Source organism: Hirundo rustica, chromosome 5, assembly GCF_015227805.2.
Source record: "Hirundo rustica isolate bHirRus1 chromosome 5, bHirRus1.pri.v3, whole genome shotgun sequence".
NCBI classification, from domain to species: domain Eukaryota; kingdom Metazoa; phylum Chordata; class Aves; order Passeriformes; family Hirundinidae; genus Hirundo; species Hirundo rustica.
Window position 1 is genome coordinate 71690807 of NC_053454.1, and position 25514 is coordinate 71716320.

General features: G+C 42.4%; 1 protein-coding gene across 2 annotated transcripts; it reads right to left on the bottom strand.

Annotated features, from left to right (window-relative positions):
* Nucleotides 1–1063: 1063 nt before the first annotated feature.
* MGARP (mitochondria localized glutamic acid rich protein) lies at nt 1064–24513 on the bottom strand. 2 transcript variants are annotated; one of them, XM_040065081.1, is made up of 6 exons: nt 24387–24513; nt 22961–23064; nt 21789–21891; nt 17346–17624; nt 4281–4329; nt 1064–2467 (listed from the first exon to the last, which is right to left on the bottom strand). In XM_040065081.1, the coding sequence occupies exons 1-5, from the start codon at nt 24469–24471 to the stop codon at nt 4283–4285; spliced, it is 618 nt and encodes a 205-aa protein (XP_039921015.1). In that variant the 5' UTR covers nt 24472–24513; the 3' UTR covers nt 1064–2467; nt 4281–4282. The 2 variants fall into 2 exon arrangements, with proteins under 2 accessions (XP_039921015.1, XP_039921016.1); XM_040065082.1 differs by having other exon boundaries at nt 4201–4329.
* Between the last annotated feature and the right edge of the window lie 1001 nt (nt 24514–25514).

Genomic DNA, 25514 nt, shown 5'->3' on the forward strand with positions numbered 1-25514 from the left:
CTATGTCTACATCAACGCAGGCAAAAAGTAAACCTGGAATTTTTAGATGGACTTGATTATCTCCAGAACTTTCAGCTTTGTGAATAGCTGCCGGCAGCAACAGGCTGTCACCCTTTGGAGAGGTGAACTAGAGGCACTAACCGGCACTAGAGGGAGGTGAAAATCCTCGCCAGCTGTTTTCACAGATGGTTGCTGACAGCAAGGGAGCAATGTGCAGCTTGGACAAATTCTGGAATCTCAAGCTTTGCTCTGGCCTGTGAAGGGTATTGTCAAGACCAAAGCTTTCCTCCGATCTCATTTAGTCTTGCATTATGTCTGTTCTCCGCTGTGGCCTTGTTCTCCTTAATGATCCATTTCAATAATATCTTTCAGCATTTTCCGTGGTCCATCACAGCCTTTGTGTAGCGACTCAAAAATTCACTTTTTTGAAAGTGAAGGACAGAAAAATATTAATTTGTGTGGTATTCAGACTCCATAGTAGCAAGACTGAATCAACGATGGCCAGACCTCTGTGAATTGCAAAATATTGTTGTTACTCTAAGAGAATCAAGTGCTGAAGCAGACCGTGCTGTGCTGCATGTCATCTAGTTTCTTTTTTTTAATTAAACCCAAACAAAACAAATGCAAAAAAAAAAAAAAAAAAAAAAAAGAAAAGAAAAAAAAAAAAAAAAAGAGGAACTGTGGCATAAAGCACATGTACAGGCTGTTTTGGGACTCTAAATTTTTTTTTTTTTTTTTTTTTTTTTTAATTGAAAGGATGAAAAGCTTTGGAAATCACAGTTTGTGACTCAATCATTCCAGCAGCTGTTCCAGAGGGCTGACATATTTTACCATGTAGCAGAGTGGTTCCAGAGATAAAGAGCCATTCAGAAAAGCCTACCATTTCAGAAACCCTACTGTTAGATGCAGTAAAAATAACTTCTTTTACTAGGAATTAGTGAAAATGAAGAAATAGAACATTGAAGTGCATACATCCATCACAGCATGTTTAATCTACAAGATCAAATAAATTAAATAAATTAATCTACAAGATAAATAAAGAGAGACTCTTATCCAACAAAATATCAGTCTACGATCTTTATTCCAGTAGCTTTGTCTACAAAAATTGCTTTTAATCACAGAGGCTTTGTCCTTTAAGCAGAAGGCTGTGGTTTGTCTTCTTGAAGCTCAGGAGCCTCTGCATTATTCCAGTTATTCCTAAGCAGGTCCAGGAGCAACAGGCTATAATTTTGTTGGAACACTATTATAAGTTGCTTTATGATGGGGGAAGGAGCACGCATCCACGGGTAGGAATGTCATAATTTCCCTTTCAACATTTTCCAAACTTCTGCTTGAACAGAGTCAGACACACCTCATGAAACACACTTCCTATATAAATAGCACACAATATACCTTATTTGGCTCTGGTTTAGGATCATTCCCGTTCTGTGATGGCTGCAATGGGGTCTCAGTATTTTGTCTTGGATGCACGCTCGTGCACGTGGCACAGCGGAGGGCTGGGAGCACAGTGCCGTACAAACATGCTGTTCGTAATAAATGCATTTTTTATGAAGCTAATACTGAGAAAACAAGGTTATTTAGCTGTTTGGTTCTTTCTTAGTCCCTAAGAATGCCTGTCCAATTGAACACCTGTTCCATAGCGCTTCACAAGGATTTTGCCACTGCCAAGACAGGGCAATGCAGAAATATCACAGCAAGCGGGATGAGATTTGGGAGGAGCTCTGCACACCCAAGGCAGGAGCCACCACTTTGATACATGGTGACAACTCCAACCAGTGCTATTTTGATTGTCGTGCTATAAAGTACCTACTGCTGCTACTTGCAAACAGGTTTTCTTCCTAAAGCAGGAGCCTTAAATCGTTTATTCCTGGATGTTATTGTGCAAGGAATGGTAGCATCTGAAATATTTATGCAGGGGGAAAATCAGATCATGTGCAGCCAGATGTCCTATGCTTACAATCACAAATCCAAACTCAGGAGCAAACACGTTGCTATTTAACCTGTGATACAATTTAAAGATGCTAACAGGTACTTTTATAATATTTTGACTTGATTTTTGCTTACACTTTAGCAGGGAATGTTACAAAGGTATAACTGCGCAACAGTTTGGACCAAAAGTAAGAAACCAATGCACATAACAATACAACAAAGACATAGAAGGAGTTCAGCTGGCGTGGTTTGGTTAAGTCTAGTGCTTCTCCTAGCACATGTGTTTAGGACATGCTGAGTGGCTTGACTGGATGCTACTTTCTACAGCAGAGATGTTAATCACAGGAGCGTTTCTCTAGGCAACGTAAATCATCTCTTGCAGCACTGAATACTGGCTGTAATAACCAGTGTGTGGTAGGACAAACTGCACGGTTTCTTTTATGTCTTCAAGGAAGAGTATGAGGTTTCACACAGGAATCAGCTGGTTGATTGCCACAGATGTTTGCATTAAACTTTACAAAGGCGTCCGCGCTGCTTACTGGGAAAAAGAAAAAAGAATCTGATTTAGAGGAAGCAACAATAAATGATGTGTTTCAGCAACAGAAGCAATTCAGCAGGTCTTTTTCTTTGCAGACATTCAAAGCACACTGTAAATTTGGCTGCAGGTTACCAGTTAAGTGAATTACAGAGTACACACAGCACTGATGTGTAAATCATGCTTATCTGATGGCTTATGAAAACTTGCTCTGTTGCCATCGCCAAAGCCCAGTCTCAAGGAGTCCCTCGTGTTCATCCACATTGCTCAGGCATAAGCAAATTCCCCTGGCATGCTGGACTTAATTGTACAAATAGTTACGTGCTCAGCTTTAAAGCACAAGGTAGACCAATTGTTTTTGCTGAGATTACTGATACAAGTAGTTCCATAGCAGCATCAGTTTGGGCCCAAGAGCCACTCTCAGTAAAACGGCTGAACATCTTTACTCAGGCATGCTCTGAGCATCAACTTAGGGCTTTATCTGAGGATTTAATCCATTACTACTTCCTCTGTACCTTCACCAAATGGTCAGTAATTTTTTAAAAAAGTTAACTAGATAGTGATTTGATTCTCATATCAACGTTCTTTTAATTTCATTTTTTTTTCCCTTGAATTCCTTAAAAAATAAAATGTGTTTTAATTCAAAGTCGGAGTTAAGCTTCATACTCCAAAGTGTTTGCAATCAAAACCTGAAAGAATTCTTTCCTGACTGGGAATGCAGTGTGGTTCTAGACTTGTAAACCGGTCAAATGACAGCCAGTAATCTTCCAGCACCAAATATTTCATAAGTTTTTCCCCCGACAACAAAATCAGATTGAAACTCAATAAGAGGCCTTTTTGTAAACTTGTGTCACTATACTCATAAAAAGTAAAATTTTTGTCAAAAAGAGTTCAAACAGTTTAAGCAGAAGTGAGTGGGCCTGTACACTAGTAGGAGAATAATCTCTTTTTTCATCTATTTTCAATTTGTTACATCAAAGACGTTTTCTACAGCTTGCCTTCCCTGCCACCCTCACCCTTTTCAGTTGCCATCTCTGCCTTCATTAATTGAGATATTTATTGTCTAAATCAAAATCTGGAATAGCAACAATTTGTAGGGTTCTCAGATATTTACATGGAAAAAAAAAGATTCCTATCTCAATTGCCTTCTCTATACCACAGCATTTATGTTCTCCAGACCAGAGAGAATTTCTGGGCCACTTTGGTTTTCTGATGTGTTACTCTCAGGTACCCTTAGCTTTCAATTTGGGCAAAAATAAAAACCGTGAGAGGCACACACTTGCAACTTTTCTGACAATAATAAACAAAGCCACATGAGAAAGACACTAGAAAAACAGAAAGAGTACTAGATTCAGAATTTTTCATTAGCACAAATTGAAATTGCAGAGAGACTTATAATGAAAAAAATATTTAAAATAAAGCAGTACAGAGGACTATTCCATTATTGTATGGAACAATAATGCAGAAGTCCGGTAGCCATATATAAGTTAAACCAAATATCCAAAGAACATTTTTTGCCTGGAAGAAAGCTACATCTCTCAGGTCTTTATCCAGTTTGCATGGGACTAAGATAAAACTATAAATAGATACACAGCATGACAATTGATACAGGATTCGCCATCTAGCCTCTAAAAGATGCTGGGAGTAGTTCTTGAAAAGTGAGAAATACTTTGATAAAGTCCTTTTTTGTTGAGAGCAGAAATACAAATTCACCACAACCGTGCATGTGCACTTACCACATGCTGCAATTGCCACTAACTGAGAACAAAAGATAGGTGAAGAGCAGAAAACCACAGGCTGCAACTGTACTGTGTACCTTTAGGGCTCTTCAGCAACTTCTTCAGTTGTCTTCTCCTCCTCAGAAACTGCAAATGGAGACAAAAAACCAATGAGAAACACTGGAAAGTATTTATTCAATGACAAATAGTCAAGTAAGTTGTTTCCCTTAGTCCAAAGAATCCTTTGGACTAAAGGGATAGAATTCAAAAAGCTGTATTAGGTATGCAGATGTTTTTCCTTTTAGCTTTTTAATTCTAATTTCAAAAGAGTTTAGAGGCCAAACTTCTAAACTTCTGCTTAAAATCTCCACAGTGATGATTTTAACACACATTTTTCCTTGCATTCAATTACATCATTCAACTTCAATAGCAATATGAGATTTATAGTTGCATCAAAGCACTGCAAGCTTTATTCATACCACATGCGCTATATTTTTCTTTACACCAATGCAATTTAAGAAAATTCCATATGTCAAATCAAGACAGATGTTGAAAAAAAAGTGTTATATGCTGCACAAGGAGAATTTCTTGTTCTTAATGAACTTCACATCCAGCCACTTACTGAGCAGGGCGCTGAGCTCACCACACTGCCTCGATCAAATTCAGCAACCTACTTCTACTGCACAGCACGTGACTTCAAAATGAGATTTTCTGCTAACACTGTGATGCCAAATGAGGCCATCACGGGCAGCCACACTGCATCACTCGAGTTCTGCATGCTCCTGCAGCTGCTTCAGTGCACAGAGCCGCCAGCACTCCACAGACACAGACAGTTCAGACCCAGCTGGACCCTTGTGCCCTCTGAAGTTCACCACAACGCCTCAGCATCAGCGTCCTGGCTCTTTGAGCCTGTGTCACAAATCTCTTGAGCTGCTGAGGCTACTCCTTCCTTGGCACTGTCCAAGTTTTGCTCGTGGGCAGAAGAAGCTGCAAGACTTTACTCAGGGTTGCTATTAATCACATTAGAAAGACAATTGTCTTCGCTTCCCATTCACCATCATAAATGAGGGTGAGCGATCAAGGCTCACAAAGCATGAAGTACCTGCCCAACATACATGCTTGGAGTAGCTGAAAACAACAAGATCTATCAGATGATTAAATTTTATCGTACGAATAAAACTTTGCAAATGGAATTCCAGGGGAAGTCTGCCTCTTTCCAACCCTGGGGCAGAAACCTATAAACTGGAACTATTCTCATGTATAGGCACATACATAGGCAAAAATTCTCTAATGTATCTATTATCTCTTGTCAAAACTGTTGCTTTGTTTTCTGATTTCTAAGTCATAGGACATTACATCTACACTCCACATTACCTTGGAAAGACATCATGGGTAGTTTCAATGTTAAAATATTCTAGCATCAGGCTGAAGATTCAGGCTGCAATTCCGTGATTGCCAACTAGCCATTTTTCAATACTCCTTGAGGCATAAAGCAATCTGCCTCTATAAAAAGCCTGTAGTAGGTAATATTTAATAACAGGCAGTCTCTGTAGAGATACACTCTGCAGGAAGACTGAGCACATCACCCAGAAGTTGCATGTTAAACTTCACTTGAGTAAATTCTCTCTTACCCTGTTGTTCTAGCCTTCCTGTCAGAGGTCTCCATCATCACACTCTTTAACTGCTCAGTAGGTTTGTCTCTGACTTTCTTGTTTCATCCTGTATTAAGCTACTTGCATATTGAACACAGCTAAGTAAACAGCTTCTTTAGGAGTTCAATAAATGCAGCAAATAGGAGTTTTATAGAGCTAGCATCCCTTACCTTTCCCCAAATATCACCTTGCCTCTAGTTAAATATAGCACATTCTGAACATCAATTATTTATTCTTCAGAATGCTTTCTGGATTTTGAAGAAGCAACACAAAAATAAATGGTCAAGAATTGGCACTTTTGCCTTTATAGGGAAGAGCTATGCAATAGAAACAGTAGATTTGTAATTCAGAACATTAGATATTTTACAGCAAGCAATACTTGATGTAATGCCATATATTCACTACGGTAACAAGCTGCTGGGTTTCAGTTTGTAACCAAAATTCAACTCACATTACCAAAAATTCTTTCTCTGGCTGATAGTATTTATTTTTTTTCTCTTGAGTGTTCTAATTTCTTGTGCACTAAGAGTAGATCAGTAGGCAACTAGAGGGAGCAACATGGTCTTTTCTGCTTTTTAACGAAACCTCTTTTCTTTTGGATGGGAACTGTGTTTATTCGTCATCTACATGAACACCTGCCTTGAAACCAAATATTAACCACTTGTCTCCGGTCTGAATTATCCTTTATGGCTATCAGACATCCTCCCAAGGTGTTAATCCATGTCTCTGTGGAGTACCTGTCACTGCCTAAAATACAAAGGCTCCTGTGGCAGGCGTTGCATTTAGAAAACCTGTGCCTGTAGAATGGGTGCAGTATGTTTATGTACAAAATTGCCCTCGGTTAGGGCACAAATCTCCAGCTGGTACTTGTATTCAAGGGAATTTCCCATGTGTTCCATGAGCACAGGTGGTAGGAGCCCCCTTCCTGGTGCCACAGGTTTTTTGGAGAGGAGAAGCGTGGCAGCAGCCGGCGGTCCCGATGCACACGCTCGTGGCAGCTTTCACTATCCTTCAGGCCTTATCTCTAGCAAGGTCTGGCTGAGGAAGGTCATCTTGGCATTGGTTCTGTCATACTCCATACTGTCCAAGTGTCTTCTAGTGTTTTGGGCACCATGAAATTAGGAAGGAGACTCCAACCTCCCGATGGCTACCCTGAGCATTCATTTGACACCAGAACAAATCTCCGCCTATTTTTTGGTGGTTTGTCTCGGAACAAACGCTCTGTATTCCATTCACAAGGCCAACACACCCTCCCCTACTGATCAGCTGGTAGCACAAAGAGTTACAAAGTTCAGGCATTTCTCCTTTGTGTTTCCCTGGATGTTAAATTTAACGCCAGTACTATTCACACCCTCTCTTTTTTTTTTTTCTTTTTAGTCTGCGTGCATTTCATATTTTTTGAATCTGGTTTAATCTCTTGCAGTTGTTCCGTGTGAAATCCTGCAGTAACACCCTATTTCATACAAGATATTTTAATCTCTGCCTGGTACAATGGTGACTCGTTTTCCATAATCCTTGGATGAAGAATTCTCTCTGTTCTATTATTGCAAAGTTGTTAATAAGCCTGTCATTAACTCTGCAGCAAATAATGGATGTAACTGAAATCACCCCTAACTTTTGTTAGTTCAAATACTAAAATATTAAGCTTCTTTATTTTTTCAGAATAGTTGTAGAGGAGTTACACTATCTCCACTGGTTCTTTGTTGTTTCCTGGGTGATGATTAGTTTGAAAACCTGATGTCCCTGCGTCTCTTAATGCAGTGATGATTATGATCCACTTTGTCTATTTATGCCAGCTTTCTTACAATTTCTACAGGCTGTAACTGAACAAAATGATCTGAATGGTGCAACTGCTTCTCTGCTGTGAGGACACATGGTATTTAATATGATGCTCTCCACTGAATGCCCAGCTGCTTTATTATCCTTACAGAACAATGCCATCCAGCTCCTTAACATCTTTACCAAAACACCAAATTGCAGCATTCCTGCCAAATGGATCTCAGTCAAGTCATAATTCCAGCCTGCCAAAAATTATTTAGCTCCCCTTCATATCCACAAAAGCAGGGTTCACTGGGCTCTTTCTTAATTCTCTGGGGGACACTTCCCCCTGCACACACATATCCTTCATCAAAAGCACCAGAGTTAAATGGTTTCAAAATTTTCCTGCTCCATTTGGTGTGTTGTGCTTCCCTCCATCCTAGTTGGATATGTTACTCTACAGAATATACAGATTACTCTGCAGTATACAGCAGGTATGCTTCACAGTTTCATACAAGGTATTATATTGGTAGCAAAAATCTCAGCCTCTGTGTATATTATTACCATTTTTTTTCTGAAAAGTTGGTCATTTTCAAGCTTTTTCACTGGCTCTTTGTCAATTTTCGGTTTCCTCCTGGGATAAGTAGCTGCATCCCTGTATTGCTGGCCACAGCTTTCTTCAGTTTTGCCAGGCATTTTTATACAACACAGCACTTACAGGTCCGAATTCGGAGCTTAACTTTCCTGTGATTTCAACAAAAGACAATATAAAAGAAGTCCAAGCTTCAGAGGAATCAAACTAATCACATTTACTAACTGTAGTCAAGGGGCTTTGCATATTGCATCAACAGCTGTCGCCAAAGCACTCAGAAGGATTTGGACACAAGCAGGGATTTTGAGGGCAAGCATCCCCAAGGTTAGTCAGAGCCACAACCTACATCCACTGCACAGTGGATAACATCTGTGCAATATCCACTGACATGTAACAGGGAATCCCAACCAAAATACTTCCTGCTCCTGCCCAGGAGATAGCTACAGGCTGTCCTTAGCGCCTCTGCTTTAGGAGATAACCATTTGGAGAAGAAATGCATCCTCCCAAATTGCACCTGCAGGAACAGAACACGGCCGGGCGACGTTACACATGCACCCAATGCAATACCAAACCATTCCTGTTGTGGAAACACATCTGGCTTGAGCTGAATAAATACAGAAAAGGAAATTGATTTTACAGACAAAATCGTGGGTTTGTTTTGAAAGCTTGTGTTTAGTTGGTTTTGGTTGTGTTTGGTGTTGGTTTTGTTTTTTTAATAAGGCAGCATATTTAAGAGGCTCCAGTAGCTTATTAGCACAATATCCAACATTTCACCTAGAAATATAATTTTTAGGAAATTATCCCTATCGTTTCAGTGAAAGACAAACACCATCAAAAACTGGTTCCTATGTAAAGTAATTGCAAAGTAACCATAATTCCTGCAGTCCTTAAAGACAATTCATACAAGTGCTGACCTTGCAGCCCCGAGAGCGAGTGCAGAACCATACACTTCTGTGCACTTACAGGAGAAGAGAAAACAGTCCAAATACAGGGTGAATTCCGCATGCTCACGATGGTCAGTTTGAATTGTGTGAGTATTTCTGAGCTCAGCAGTCCCCCAGCAGGACAGAGTGACAAGATAAGCACTGCCCTGTGCGACTGACTCATCTTTGCTGCAGCTGATAACAGAAAATAACACACCCAGATTGACTCTCTCCTGCTAATAATAAAGGAAACCCCACGCACGTGCACTGACTTCCAGAGCCCAGATCCTACTGCCTGCACAGCCCCAAAGCCTTCAAGCTTTTAAATCAAGCTTTCCAACTTTCCCGGGGCAGTTTTTGTGCAGAACCAGCCTGGATTTTTGTCTGGGATGTAAAGCTGTAGTGCAAAGTTTGGCCAGCTCACACTGGCAGTCGTGTCCTACCACCTAGTAGAAAACATGCTGTAAGATGACCTTGAAGCAAGGAGGTGGAATTGATATAAACTAATATGTGCATTTTATATGTATATATTTTAATCTTACTGGATTTTAAGCTTCTACCTGGTATTTTTAAGCGGTTTTCTAAGCATGTTTTCCTTATTTACAATAGAGATGAAGAAGACAGCTGTTCCAGACTTTAAAACGAAAGCCATATTCAGTCTTTTCCTTGCTTGGGGAGAGGTGGGGATTTCTTTCCAGCAGGACAGAAGTTTTATAACACGACCATACAGGATAATCCCAGCCTTCTCAGGGGTACAGCCTGTATTTCTTCCCTCAGTTTTGCATTTCCTTACCAATACATTTAAAACTAACATATTCTGATTCTAATCCTAATTCTTTGATTCATTTAAAAGTGATATTTCCAGTTAAAAACAACAACAACAAAAAAATTAAACAGGCACTGGTGTCCTGCAATATTAAAAGATATTTAAAAAGACACTTTTCCGAGTGAATCACTTTACTTAAAGCAGATCCTTCGTATGATGATTTTTTTTTTTCCTAGGCAGTCAAGATGAGGCTGGTATCTGTAATGCCAAACACCAGGTTCAATTACTTTAAAAATATTCTTTGCAGAAGAATTTGGTTTTATAAAGCTGAAATAATACAAGTTAGCCAGCATCATACAAATGGAATCCCCCTGGAGCACACAAAATAAAGCTGGAGTACAAAACAAGGCTTTGATATTTCAAGCTGCCTATAATATCAAACTAATTCCAAAGGGGGAGAGGAGGGGGGAGATCAAATTTAATTGCGAAATTAGAAACATTCTTTTATTTGCAGTCTTTTAGAGACCATCTTGCATTAGATTGTGATGCTTTTGTTTACAGAAAGCTTCCTCAGTCAAGTCCATTGAAGGTCTCAGGATGTCCCCTGAAATGTTAAGACGAGCAGAGCAAGATATTCCCAGTTCCTTTTCACAGTTTAAAGACCTGGAAAACTGGCAGTGGATAGAATTGACTCTTAAAAGTCAAATTCCGTCACATTTAGAAAGAAATTCAAGAATTTATTTGAGAAAACCTGCAAAATAGAGCACGAGAAGTGGGGGTGCTTGGCTCACTCAGGTCTAATCCAGGGGAGAAGACAGCAGTAGCAGCAAGAAACTGATTCCCTTCAAGAGCAACTTCAGATCTTTTGGTTCCACCAGCCTTAGGGAAAAATGGAAAGGGAAATTGTTCCAAATCCTGAGGTGGTGATGACAGCTAAGGTCCCCCTTCCATGCTTCCACCAGAAGCCACCTGTCACCCCAGGCATGGCTCCTCCCTCTGTTCATGGGTCAATAGGAACAGGGGGAATAATAACCACTGAGGCAGTTTGGGACAAAAGAGGCAAAGCTGTGCAGCTGTCCCTGTAACGTGACCAAGTGCTTCAGGCACCATTGGCCAAGGAGATCCAGCATGGAGGGCTGGCAGATACCCACCAGGAACATCCCATCACCAGGAATGTCACTCAGCATCATCTGAAATGCTCTCTCTCTCTCTCCCTCCTCCAGCATTTTATTCAGTGAACATTTAGGATTCCAACCGGCCAGAGCAAGTTACCCAGCTTGCTGCTTGGAAAGGAGAAACACTTAACACCTCAACACTGGGCTTAAAAAGGAAAAAAGGTACCACAGACTAATGCCTCTCTACAACACTGTGAAATCAGCACTGGAGCTCCACACAGGAAAAAATGAACTTTGCAGCTCCAAACAGAGTCAAGGAAATAACAATTTCTTAGGAAAGCACTGATCATTCTGCACTCTGCTCGATCCTATCCTTGAATGCACAGGATAGGGACTAATGGCTGGCAACTGATGAATGGTTTGTGGAACCCCCCTGGCCCCGTTTCCTCGGACACAACACGAAGGCAGCCTCAACCTCAGCCCCCCCTCACCAGAGCCCACGGGCACCAGCTCAGTCCCTCTGGCATTCCAGCTATTGCACAGGAGGAACACACACCAAAGGCTCAGAGCCCAAGGTCTTTGACGAAAAAAGGCAAGCTGGGATTTCTAATAAACCTTCCCCTGTACAAACATGACATCTTTTCCTTTTTGCAAGCCATCCACAAGCAGCCCAGACAAAAATCCATGAGGTCCAGCTGAGAGCCTAAACCATGGCATTAACGAAGCACATTATTAAGAGTAAGAGTTTTCATCACTCCATACAGAAAGAGAAACATGTTCAATCAGCCGAGCACATCACAGGTTGTTTGTGCCTCATGTAGGTCACTAGTTCCCAAGAAAAGCCTCATTAGTTCATACTAATGACCAGAAAACTCCCTTGAAGAGAGTTTATTATTCTACAATCAACAATGTGAAAAAGATTCAGAGATGCCTATAATGCTCACAATTAAAGTATAACTGTGTGTCACATTAATCCTGAATAGTTTATAATATCTCATAAAACTTCAAGAATATTGCTTTATATTCTGTGGCACGGAATTGCAGCAATGAGAAGCAACTCACCATGTTTGTTTGTTTGTTTGTTTTAAACACAGAACAGTCTTTAGTTGCTGATTGGAATGGAACACAAGGAAAACCAGCACAAGTTAATATAGACCATGTGTATGAAAACACCCTAATAATTTGATGTACTAAATCCTTCAGGAGTTCTAAAAAAACTTTTAACTAAGACATTTTCTTTAACATTCCTCATACAAAGTAATGCACCAAGTTTTAACCACTCCCATGGTTTTTAAAGGAGCAAAGCAGCTGCTTGAAAAGGATGTCTTTCTCTGCTATAAGAAACATTGCCCAAAAATTAACATCAAAATCCCCATTGTTCCCATTCTAGTTTGAACTGCCCCCACAGGAAAACAGCAAGGGGTGCCTGTTGCTGTCTTTTCTCTGAAGCAGGAGACTAACAGTATTCCTATGGTTGTTGTATTTACAGGAAAATTTCAAGCACAGGTAATACTGTGTGCAGTAAATTAGATGCTAACAGATTTGGTTGTCCAAAGTGACTTGCTGCTTTCCAATTTAAATACATACATTTACTTTAATGTTCTTTTTAAGTCTTGACAATGAGTTATTAATACTAGTGAAAGCAGTATTTTCTCCTTAATAGTGACATTCATTTAGGCATTATTATTCACTGCATGTCCTTCTACCAGCTTTAGTATTATTTTGAGAAGCTGCTTGTCCCCTTGTTCTAGAATAGACAAATAGGAAGTTCTCCCCCACTTGTTTGTTTGCACTCTTAGCTGGGCACTTCTAGGGTTTTATCCATTTTACCAAAATCCTCCTCCTCAGCCCAGTGCATGCTGTAAAATTCTCTTTTTGGCTAAGCTGATCAAAACTAAACATTCTCTCCATGCACCAGCTGGGGTTTTCAGATGCTCAGAGCTTTTACAGATTTTTTTTTTTTCCTAAATATTGTTCACTTTCTTCCAACAGATTTCCCAGTTATGCCATGATGACTGACCTAAAACTCAGTTTTATGAAGGAAAAACAGGAAGAAGAAGAGACTAGTGGCCAGTGTATGGCAATCAGAGAGATATAAGTGCAGCAGTCCAAGAGACAGATAAAAGAACGTGATAAATGTGAAACAGAAATACCCAACAGGAATTCCAGGTACAGATACTTCCCCCATAGGATGATTTTTACATAATACAACTTCTTAGGGCCTAATTTAGCTAGAACAGTCTATCATAATCAGTGAAGAGGAGAAGGTCCTCACTCTCCCATCTCACACAAATAGATGCCTAGGAGGATGTGTCTGTTCTTCTGAGCAACGTCATTCTGAAAGCCTCCGAATAAGGATGAGCAACTGCAAATCACTCCCAGGACTCTTCAGGAAATGTTCTGGGCACTAACAGTGTCAGCACACCCAGAATCTGGTTACTTACCAAGCCAAGCCGGCGTGCACTGATTCTATCGGGTGCTTTTGTCTGCTTGGCATCACTGCGTGATGGGGTCAGCAAAAGTCCCGTCCCAAAAGCAGCAACTCCCGTCCGGAGCAGCCTCCATTTGTTTCTCTAGGCTGCAGACAACTGGCACTGTAGTGTGTTTGAAGCTTAGCATGGAAAACACTGGCACATTCACACACTAATCCTCCCCAAACCCAGTCACTCACTCAAATGGCCTTGGAAATAGCGAACAGAGAAGAGACCATGCCCTTGGACACTTCCAAAATTAGAAGGAAAAAAACCAAGCTACCTATGCTAGAGAAGTCAGGAAGAAGCCTGGAAAAGCACAGTTTGAAGCTAATTGCTTCTGTTCTTTCAGCTGATATTGCCAAAACCTCAAGCCTCAATACCAGGGTTGGAGAAGAGCTGATGGTGGCAACCCAAATGCCAGAAGTCACAGATGCAACAACCTTGCCTAATCCAAATAGCAGCTTGCCAGTCTGTGAATTTTACAGCATTTGGTTTGTCTGAAGAAACACTTAATTTATGGGCCCAGACACAGAGTACACTAGAAGGGGAACAACAGGAATTTAAGGCAGTAACCACGAGTGACGGCTCAAGCAAGAAAAAGGTGGAGAAAATCGGACTGTAGAGGAAGCTAAAACCTTGGAAACAGAGTAACATAGCTCAGTACTTCTTTTGGAAACAGTATTTCACAGAATTCCAGATACCAGCGGTGGATTGTAAATCTTAACTTGAAGCCTGGAGAACATTCCAGGCAGGTACAATTGTTAACTGTCTGAAATGAAAATTAAACTGATTAAGTATTAAGCACCCACATGCAAGGCTGGGTTGTTATTTTGTTTGTTTGATATCTGTTTTGGTTTGGGTGGGGGTTTTTTTGCACATCCTCGTATAATCACACGTTTACATTACCTGTAAACAGGAGCTGGAGACAGGCATCCCTTCATAGCTTGCACTTCCAAACATTAGGGAAAGCCTTACAGCTTAAAAGAAACAATGGCATTTGAAAAAGCAGAGGTTCACTGGCAACAATAAAAATACTTACACCTTCATCAGAAGGCACAGCAAATTGCAGAAGTTACACAGTGGCAGAAGTAACACCAAGTTGCCAATAAAAGTAGTAGAAGCTACTAAAATATATCCTTTTTTCCACAGTTCTGAAGGAAAAATCCTTCTCTACCTCAGCAAAAGTGGAGCTATGCTATTTTTTTTTTTTTCCTCTAACTGGAGAAAACATGAATGATAAAGATGGTTAAATCCAAAACTGGAAGTTGTATCCAGAAGGATTTTAATTAGAATTTAAAAAAACAAAAAAACAAAAAACCACCAATAGCTGTTGGCTGCAAGTAGGCACTGAACAAAGTGGTACAGAGAGAGCAGAGAGCTTTTGAAACAATCCCCCATCTTCTCGTGAGTGGATACCAATGGAAACGAGTTCTTGCACAGCTTAGAGGAGAGGGATGCTGGTTTAGGCCTGTGTGTCAGACCAAGTGCTGCTGGTGGCCTCCCTCCCGTGCCCAGGAGCTGGGGAGAACTGCTCTGGGAGCCGTGCCGCTCTCCTGCAGGCAGGACCGGGATGAGGAGAGCTGGCTGAGGGAGCAGGGAGCGCTAAGGTGACCTGGAGCAGGAGCTTGTCCGGCCTCCCAGGCCAGGACTTTGGTTACGCTGGGTGCAACCTCACGTGAACCATGGCGAGGTCCCCAGGGTTGGCCTCCTGTCACCAGCAGCTGTTCCCAGCAATCTGCACTGGGGACCAGTGGCACAGGACAGGCACCCTCAGGAGCGAGTTCTAGCATCCCAGGAACCCCCAAGAGACCAGGCAAGGAGAACGCTCCCTTGCTTCAATTTCTCGGCAATTTTACACCCCAAAGGTTTGCTCCTGCTAGCTTTACCCAGCCAAGGACAACCGCTGCAGCAAGGTTTGGGCACCTGGGATGGCCCTCAGGCTCCCTGACAGCTTCCAGTTGTCAACAAGCCTGGTTCTGGTGCTGTTTCCTTCAGTAAGTGTGTTGCCAGAGATACTAGATCTTAGAAATCAGGAATTTCTAAAGAGCTCCTCCACTTCCAGAAGAACTAACAGTTCCAAGCCATACTCCTTCTTATCAAACAGTGATCACTAAGTGCATGACGTGGACATGTCCAGAACGAGATCCTCAGATCTAATCACAGAATCATCAGAGAATGATTTGGGTTGGAAGGGACCTCAAAGACCATCTCGTTCCAACCCCCTGCCACGGGCAGGGACACTTTCCACCAGACCAGATTGTTCAGAGCCCCAAGCGACCTGGCCTTGAGCACTCCCAGGAATGGGGCAGCCACAGCTTCCCTGGGAAACTGCTCACCACCCTCACAGGAAAGAATTTTTTTTTCCTAATACTTGATCAATTTATGCTCCATGTTTCTCAGGGAAGATCCTAGCTTCCCTTTCTCAGGGAAGAGCCTCTTCAATAAAATGGCAGAAACATTCACCATACAGAAGATCCTACCTTAATCCAGCAATTGACAGCTGTTCCTAGCTAAGCACTGTTAAAGGGATACACAACCGCTTCCAGACACAAGCAAGTGCTTATGAAATTAAAGGGAAATTTTGCAGTTGCTCTGTGGAGCAAGAAATGCTGCAAGACCTTTTTAAACCTATCTCTCAATGGCTCCGATTCACCGAATTTATCATACAACAAACGACTTCCTTTCTAAATGAAGTGGTCTAAATATTCCATAGAAATGGAATTTTTTAGGGCTCTAGGTATTTTAACTACTACCTTATAAATATTCCAATATGTAAGCAGTAATAATCACTACCAAGGTAATTACTTCTACTTCTATAAACCCTTTTACAGCAGATCAGACTAAGTATTGCTTTAAAATGTTATTTGTAATAGATTGTTTCAGAGACAAGCACAGGAACTATTCACATTTGAATTAAAATTGCATTCATATCCAGACCTTTCATAAAACTCAGCAATTAATAGTGCTGCACTATTTCTCGAGTTTCTTTGTTAAAAAGGCAATTAAGATGCATCCATTTCTCACTGGAGTCACCAAGGAAGAAAATGAAAATAATTCCGAATCTGCTAACACCTTTGACAGTGCTACGATAAACACCCATAAATTTGCAGTCAAAATACTTTAATCTCAGTTTGAGCTGTGTTTTGGACAGATCCTCTCAAGATTAATAGTAAAAAAAAAAAAAAAAAAAAAAACAGAAAAACCCCCCAAACTTTAAAATCTGCCAAATTTAACTATAATCCTGTATCTTGTGCACTTTATGGACAGTTTTGCATTTGCATTATTGCAATTTTTCAAAAAGCACAATAAACCAAAATATTTCACACATCCTGGCAGCTCAAAATACTGACTGTTTTGCCACTTATCCATTTCAGTGCTTAACAACTTGATGTTTTATTGTGTTGTGAAAATGTAGCCTAGTATATCCTTGAAACTGAGGCCATGACAGCATTTTCTTTGCTATGCGAGATCCTGTTTAAGTTACATTGATAGAAGAGATGTCATTATTCAGTGTGAATATCTCTGGAATGGAGAGTGAACTGAAGTGTTTAGATTCCTTAACAAACCCTTGAGAACTAGATCACTGTTTGACTGACCACATTATATCCTCAATATCTTAATAGGATGGGGTAGTAAAATAAGCATTTGACTCTACCTCTTTTAGACCGTAACTCTGGTGCCAGAGGCAGGATGCTTTCAGAGACGCTGATTTAATGAACTTAATTACATTTTGCTCATGATATGTCAGGTTAATGCCTGAATTAGCTTTCACTGCAGGACAAACTCCATTAGGAACACTGAGGCTCATTCCTAGTGTTCTGTAAGAGGCAGAGCTTTAAGAACCCACAACACACACACTCAAAAACCACGTTCAAAAGCTAACCTTGGACTGCAGCAGCTTCTGAATCGGCAGCAAGTTCCAAATTAGCAGCAGCTTCTGAATCAGCAGCAGCTTCCTGCTGTGCTTCCTCCACAGCCTGGGGTGCCTCTGGAGCCTGTAAGTCATCCTCCCCTCTAGCTCCTGGGGATACCCCAGAAGTCTCATCCTGTGCTGTGGGTCCAGCACTCTCGTCCTGCGCTGCAGGTTCAACAGCAGCTGCTGCGTCAGCCTCTGCCCCGGCCTTCTGTGCTTCGGTGACTTCATCTGCCTCTTCTTCATCACCTTCAAAGGATTTAGTCAATGCAATAAAGAGAGTAAAATGCATGCATGCAACAAAAACATTCACCAACTACTTTTTGATCATCATCCTCATTTAAACTTAAAGTGGTAAGCTGAGGTTTGGGATCACAATTAACCACAACAACAACACAAAAGGATCAATAATTAATCCTCCATATTGTCTAATGTGGCATCAAAAAACTATGTGTACAAGATGAGGAAACCATATTCTTAATTACTGAGGTTCATAACATCTTGGAGGTGTGATAAGAAAAGGAACCGTGGCTTAAAGCAAGTGCTGGGGGTGCAGGGAAGGATCACAAAGGACCTGGCCAAGGGTTTGCCTCAAACCACTCTGCTGAGAGGGACGGTGATGGGACACACACACGGGTGCCAGAGGGAGCATGACTCTCTGGAGTTACCACATGGTAATTGTGTAAGTAAGGAAATAACTTGGCAATTTTAAGTGGTCAGAGCTCACTTTCTTACACGAGACACGACCACTTCTGACTGACTGTTTTCTTTTTACAACTCACAGCTCCCTTTTAAAGACTCATTCACGCCACCGCGGGTCCGACTCCTTAGAGCCTGAAGAACAGTGTTTCCCAGTCATGCATCGCTTCAAATTTCAGCTGAGACAAGTTAACAGCACGAGGCAACAGAGATGCTCACCATGCAAACATGCACTAACAACAGGTTCACAAAGGGAAAGTTATAAACCCACTGTTCATCACAAGTTCACCGCCAGAACCAGCTCACCGTGCGAAAAAAATAGAACTGGAAATAAAGCTTGTAATGCAGCACAAACCACGTGAGAATTGACACAAAAGAGCTTAAAGAGACACGGTCAGAGTTTGTTTGACTCTTTTTGTATCTGTTTAAAAACTAAACGGATCAATTTTATCTCTTGGTCTTCTTGTGCCCGTGAAAGCCGATCATTTTGTGTTCAGGTTTCAAGACGAGTCCATTCATTGCTCAGTAAAAATCCAAACTTTACATTATGCAAACCTGATCATGTCCCTTTAAGAAAGCACTGTTCAAAAACAAAAACAAAAACAAAAAAACCAAAAACAAAACACCAACTTAAACTCATTACACAAAGAACAGGCTAACAGCCAAGCTCAGCATTCAGTACACTTTATTGGATAGTCAAATATAGAGTGCATTAATTCAGAACAGCCAGCTTCTCCACCCCAGAACTGCCTTCTACAAAGCAGATTCAGTAATAAGCTCAATATGGTTTGGCCTTGCAAACATAGGTAGCTCCTTTAAAGTCTCACACGAATGGAGTTTTACAAGAGAAGGTATAAAAGGCATCCCAAGGTAGGCTGCAATGTACCCAATGGTGAACGACTGTCCTTTGTTTGTGTTTAACTTCCTCAGGTTTGGAAAGAGATTTCCCTGGTGTCTGGAAAGCGTAAAAGCATAATGATTAGAGAGTCTGGAAAGTGTAAAAGCAGAGTATAGATTAGAAAGATTGAATCAGCTTGTGACGAGTTAAAAAGAAAAGTCACAGCTAAAAAAGAAGGAAATCAGGAACGAGCTTAAAGGTCACAAACAACAAACGGAAGACAAAACTCAGAGCTCACTAAATAAGCAAGTAGAACATCCTGCAAGCCAAACATCATTTTACATTCCAAATGATGTCCCAGATTTTCTATGGCTACTTTGAGTCAGGCTTCTTCCAGGGGCTTTTTAAATCCCTCCCTAATTTGAGAGTAGCCTTCAGTTAAAAAGAGGCACAGAAAATTTGCTGTCAGATCCCTTTCGAATTAAAATAATTAATTAAAAGGTCATTAAATATAATTTCAGCCCTCTAAATGAACAGAAAACCCTAGAATGATTGTTTCCCTTGTTTTGACAGACTTGTTCATTTCTCTGTAACAAACATTTTGGGTTCAGATGTAAGGGGAGAATTTTCCCCCACACGAGAAACCACAAAAATCCTGTCAAAAGCATCTCTGACCAGCTGCTCTCCGGCATTAAGTTCTCCCACCTAGAAAGTTCTTTTACCACAGGCAGCAAATATGCCACGGGCACGCTGCTTTTCTATCCGCCACTTCCTACGGTTACCAGCTCTGTTTTAGAGCTTATTTTCAGCTTGATTTAATGTGCCCCTAAAAAAAATCCCAGAACAGAATTTTTAACTGCAAGGTTTACTGTGAAAATCTGTATAAGGACTGACTCTAAAGAATGCACAGGGAAACAAACTGCAGTGGCACTTCTGGGAAAGGCAACGCTCTGCTAACACTCTGTGAGAAGATAACCACACAAATATGACCGTGCAGGGAACGGGAGAAAAAGGGGAGGAAGAAGGGTGTCAATTCTTTTGAGAAGGCACACAGAGGATTCTGTAGGAAAAGTTAGAACAGAACTGATGCTCGTTCTTAACGCTCTGTTCTTTTGGGTGTACACAGCTGGGGATGAAGAAGGATTTCAAAAAGGAGCTGATTCAATGGTGGATTTGTACTGTGAACTGGAATTAGCTGCTCAGAAGTCCAACAAAAACTCTGGGTCGAGCGTTTATTCAGAAGTCAAATATTGAAAATAATACAGGAAACAAGTTTCAACTGTGTTCACTGAGTGCCCTTAGAAACATTTTGGACTTCTTACTATCAATAAAAAAGGGGGGCAGTGATCCTCTGCCACTGGCTGTGACATTCATGTGACCTATTAAGCAGCACAAAGCAGCAGATGATGGGATGTCTGGAGAGCACTCAAGATCAGCTGCTGAGCACTCAGCACTGCAGGTATTTCACTCCAACATGTGGGTACCAAAACTCAGCACCTCGCACCTTCAGAGAAAAGGGGAGTTCACTGACATCACCAGGAATATGTTGGAAGCTTTGCTTAATGCTTCCCTGGTCTCCCAACCACGGCAGTCAGAATGTGACAAGGGTAATCCTCACTTCTGCCCCAAACAGCAGGAGACCGGGTCCCTAGGAGAGACCTGCTTTGGTCCTGGTTCCATTTTTTATTTTAAGGACAATGAAGGATTGTAAATTGGGGCTGAATTCTCAGCATTTATTTAAAAAATTGAGTTTCAAAACTATACTGTGTTCAGCTGCTTTCTGTTTTGGAAATGAAGATATTTGACTACTTTAAATCTTAAGATCTGTGATTTTAAAGTTCCGAAACTAAAGCATATTTGTACAAGTTCAAGGCTAACAACTTCTGAAGAAAAAATTATAGAGGCAGACAATTTAAACCGTGTCCTCACACTGAAAACAAAATTTAAACGCAAGATACTTTATTCAAATCTATTCTTTGTGTGCATGGAAATACATTAAATCAGTTCCCTAGATGTCAACATTTTAAAAAAAAAAGGAAGAGCTTCAAGTGCTCTGGCTTCGAGACTTTATTTATTTTTTACAATAACAACCAAATAAAAAAATAAAAAGAAATGTTATAATTGCTTAAGAAATTTTCCTGATTGCTTTTCCTAGCAAGGCCATGCTTGGAAAAAGCTCTACCTTTTACACTAATGCTGTAACACTAATTGATGTGGACAGGGACAACATTCCATTACAAGTATTTGAACTAACGTGGTCTAATTATTCAAGCATGAAGAGCTAAGTGAGGATTCGCTATACATTTAGGTAACGCCTGCATTTCATTTAACCCCAAATTAGAAAAGACAAAATCAAAGCTGCAGGACAAAAAAAAATGATCCAAGTTAATTTTTTTTTTTTTTTTTTTTTTAAATCTAGGTGTTTTTTCACTGCTGAACTGTATTTCCTGATGGCACGTGGCCTGAAGCCAACCTGTTGACTGAGAAAAAGATATTATCTTCTCCCCCCCACTGAAAACAAAAGAACAAAACCGATTTTGACAGCATTACATATTCAGTCAAGTTTCATTAAGCTTCCAGTAAATCAAATAACCATTATACCATTAATAGTATTCACACATCAACTCTTTCCATCCAAAGAGACTCCACAGGTGGATCAAAGACCAGATTCCCTGCCTGAACATTAAAGCCACTACCAAAATCTGTGCAGCAGCGGCTCTGTGACAGAACAACACTGCACCAACCACCTTTGTCTTCACTCCCACTCACCCAGTTCAGACAAGAACTTGGGCAGTGCTAAAGCCTGATTAGACAATCCAGAAATGTGTTCCAAATCCTCATGTACCCAGGGAACAAGAGAGAAGAGCTTAACTCACCCTTCCTGGGCCAAGGATGGCTTTTCCAGCCCTCGGCTCTCTCGTGAAGGGTGCTTGCATGTTCGGTAACCTTGCTGCGGGATGAATTGACTACTCTGTAGGCCTGAAAGGGAATTATACCTGAATTTACAGCCACATCCCTACAAACACACCAAACACAAAGAGGGGACGGGGAGAGAAGGGACTTTAGGCAAGTGCTATTCCCCATCTTGAAACATGAATAAAATTTATCCTAAGCAAGGTTAAAAAAAAATTAACAGTCTGCTATGCTAATGTATTTCCATATTTCATATTTCTCCATTGTTAAAGCAAATACAATATACCATGCAGCTTTTGAAGTGCTGCAGCGGTCCAGGAATTGCAGTGTTTTAAAAGATAATTACATTAAGAATACATATTTTTATATAGAGAGTGGTAAAAATGTGACAGCAAGAGAATATGTTATTCGTCCAGAAATGCAATCCTCATACGTGTTTGATATTTTGAACAAATAGCTACTTACCATTCAAGAGGATTACTTTGTGGGACAGGGACATATGTACCTCTCTGGGGTGTGCTAGCCACTATCCCAGACCTTGGGGGAGTGGGGTAGAAGTAAGCTAGAAAACAGGGGATTTAGAGATGTGAAGCACAGAATCAGATGTGTTTAGAAGCAGGGAAGAGAACGGTTACTGAAAAGCTTAACAAAAACAGATGCTTACAAAACTTTAACGTGCTTTCTTGAAGTAACTAATGCTCTTATCTTCTTTTATTGTGCCCAATCTAACAAGGTTCCTATCTTCCCCTTGAAACTTCAGATCACTCATTTCACATCTGCCTTGCCCACTCTGAGATATCGCTAATGCTTCTGGTGGACAAGCCAAGGCAAGGGGTTAGGGACAGGTGCCTTGCTCCATCTTTGGACACATTAATTCCACATCGTTTTAAATATGCTCTCCTCTGAGAATGACCCAGCACTAGTTATCAAAGCAACAGTAAAACAGGCAGGCAATCGGCTTTCAGCTTCACTAAATTCTCTGGAGCTGGTTTCTAAGTGAGGCTGCACTTAGCTATAGGCTACAATATCCTACAGTCGTTGATGGTTTGCGTCTGGACCACACCCTTTAACCCAGAACACAGCTTATACCGTGCCGGCCCAGAAAGCGCCAGCAGCTCCATCCCCAAACACTTACATAAAACAAACCACCAAAAGCAGCCACGCCAGCGAGGAGATAGATGATCATGCTGTCTCCAGAGGAGCCAGGAACTCTCCCAGATGACATCTGGCGAGGAGGTGCTACGAGAAGGCAAATTGGTGTAAAGTGCTGCTAAAATATGACCACAAAAAGAATGACGGGATCTGAACTCTCTATGGGAAAGAATGGTGCAAAAAGATTATAAAACAGAGAGGTACAGCTTATTGATGTGTCCTGTGACTGAGTTACACAGGGTGTGGTGCCCAAGTGAATAAGGTACACGGCTGAGCTCTTCCTAGGAGGGGTTTATCTGTGAACTACATTGTCTGTCATCAGCTTCTAAGTACTGGGCACAGTCTATATAGACTAAGGAATGTTAAAAAAAACCCACAAAAGGAACATAAAATAGTTCCTGACTAAAGTAGGTAAAACAATTAATTTGTCCTTATTCCTTATGATCAGCAGAAGTAATGAATTCTTTCTTCAGGTTATATAATAATGACAGGGAATATATTTAAAAGCTTTTTTTCGTTTGAATCCATGTTCTTTAACTCCCAGACTGCTGACACTTTGATACAAATCCTTCACCTCATGAACAGGGCAGAGAGGTAGGGTTTTACAGTTTTTTACCTGATTGGGTACATATTAAATTCTATCAGCAGCGCTACCCATTCGTTTGTTATAAACCGATTCTTACTACAGCCTTGGATTCATCTGTACATCTCAAAAAGAGACCCATGAAAAACACATAATTCTATTGGTCAACAAAGCTTTCTGCTGAATTTGGTGCCTCGACCCCAGGTGAGAAGCGTCTCATTGAAAAAGCGCTCATGAAAAATAAAATGGCTCCGAGCATCACAACCGACAGCTGCAAAAATAATCGCAACGTCAAAACATTGCCACCGGGCGTGCCAGATTATCTTTAGCATCATCTGACTCCTCTCCAACAGCCGGGCATCCTAATGGATTTGCGTACGTTTATATTCTCGTTCGGCAGCAGCCTGTCCTTAACCCTCTCCCCCGGGGCTGCCAGCTAGAGCAGGACAGCGCTCAGCAAGCTGCCATCGCCCATCCCCGGCCCGGCAGATGTTTTGGTTTCGCCGCTGGTTACACAAGCCCCGACGCGCCAGGAGCCGCGGTTGCGGCACACCGGGCCGGCTCCCGTTCCCTCCCGGGGCCGGCCGCCCTACCGGGGGACGCGGAGCCCGCTATTTCACGCGGAAGGGGAGGCAGCAGCGCCCACCGCGCTGCCGTGGGGAGGGGGTCCCGGGGTCCGGCTGCCCGTCGGGCGGCGGCGGAGGTCCGCGGCAGCCGGTGCCGGTGCCGGGATGAGCGAGCGGCCGCTCCCAGCTCCCGCCCGCCCCCGCCCGCGACCTTGGCGCGTCCCCTCCGCCGCCCCCCGGCCCGGCCCGGCCCCGCGTACCGCGCTGCTTGAGGCGGCCGGCGGCGGCCGGAGCCCTGCTCAGGCGGGAGGCCAGCGCCTGCGAGGCGGCCCGGCACAGGGACATGGTGGCGGGCGGAGCGGCGGAACCGAGCCCGCTCCCGGCCGCTCGGCGTGGCGGGGCTGCGGCGGCGGCGGCGGCGCTCCCGCCTCGGGGCCCGCGGGGAGGGGCGGGGCGGGTCGAGCCGCGGGCCCGCCCCGCGCACCTGGACGCCGCTCCCGGCCGGGGGGAGCCGGGGATGGAGCGGAGCCGCGGCCGCAGCGCGGGGAGGCGGCGGCTCAGTGCCGACACCCACCGGCCCCGCGGGAAGCGAACGGCGCTGGGTACTGGCTGCAGCAACAGAGCCGGGAATAACGGGACGGCATTGACCGAGGAGACGGGAGAGAGGGAGGAACCGCTGTTTTACTTAAAAAGGGATTTCTCCAAGAGGGGAAAAAATGGAGAAATCGACGAAGTTCACGGCGAAGGGCACTCGGGTGAGCGCCGTGCCAAAGGAGCTCGGTGTTGGCAGGGAAAAGCTCGCAGTGAATCGCCGCTCTCGGATCATATTGACTGTCACAGGGTCAAAGCTGTGCAGCTGTCCTTGTCCTACCCACGCCGTCAGGCAGCAGCCCCGATCCTCCTCCTTCCTCTATACAGAGCTTCTTTGTCGCCTCCACGATCATCTAATGCCATACTCCACTGACTGCCATGATGCCATTTTCCCAGCCTTTGTCCTTGGCTGACCTTGATGCATGAAGAGAGGGCAGAACTGCTCAGAGGGCAGCGCTCACACCCAGGACTGCCACGGGCTGTGCAGCCTCACCTCCGTGGGCACCTTTCAGCGACGGCCAGGTCCCAAAATGCTCACAGGAAAACGCGTATTTTAGCATTTGTACAGACCCTATTCTTGTATTTGTTTATTTTATAAACGCAGCAGTGAAAGCTACGGCAGAGCAAAAATACGCTTCCGAGTATTTACTGAACTTCATCTGATGCCTAATTTTGTAATACACCTTCCAGAATAGCAAAGACAGTTTTGAAAATAAGAACGATCAACTGTGAAATGGAAATGCCCCATAAAACAAATTCAAGACCAGGAGAATAAAATATTAATGGCAAAGAAAGTA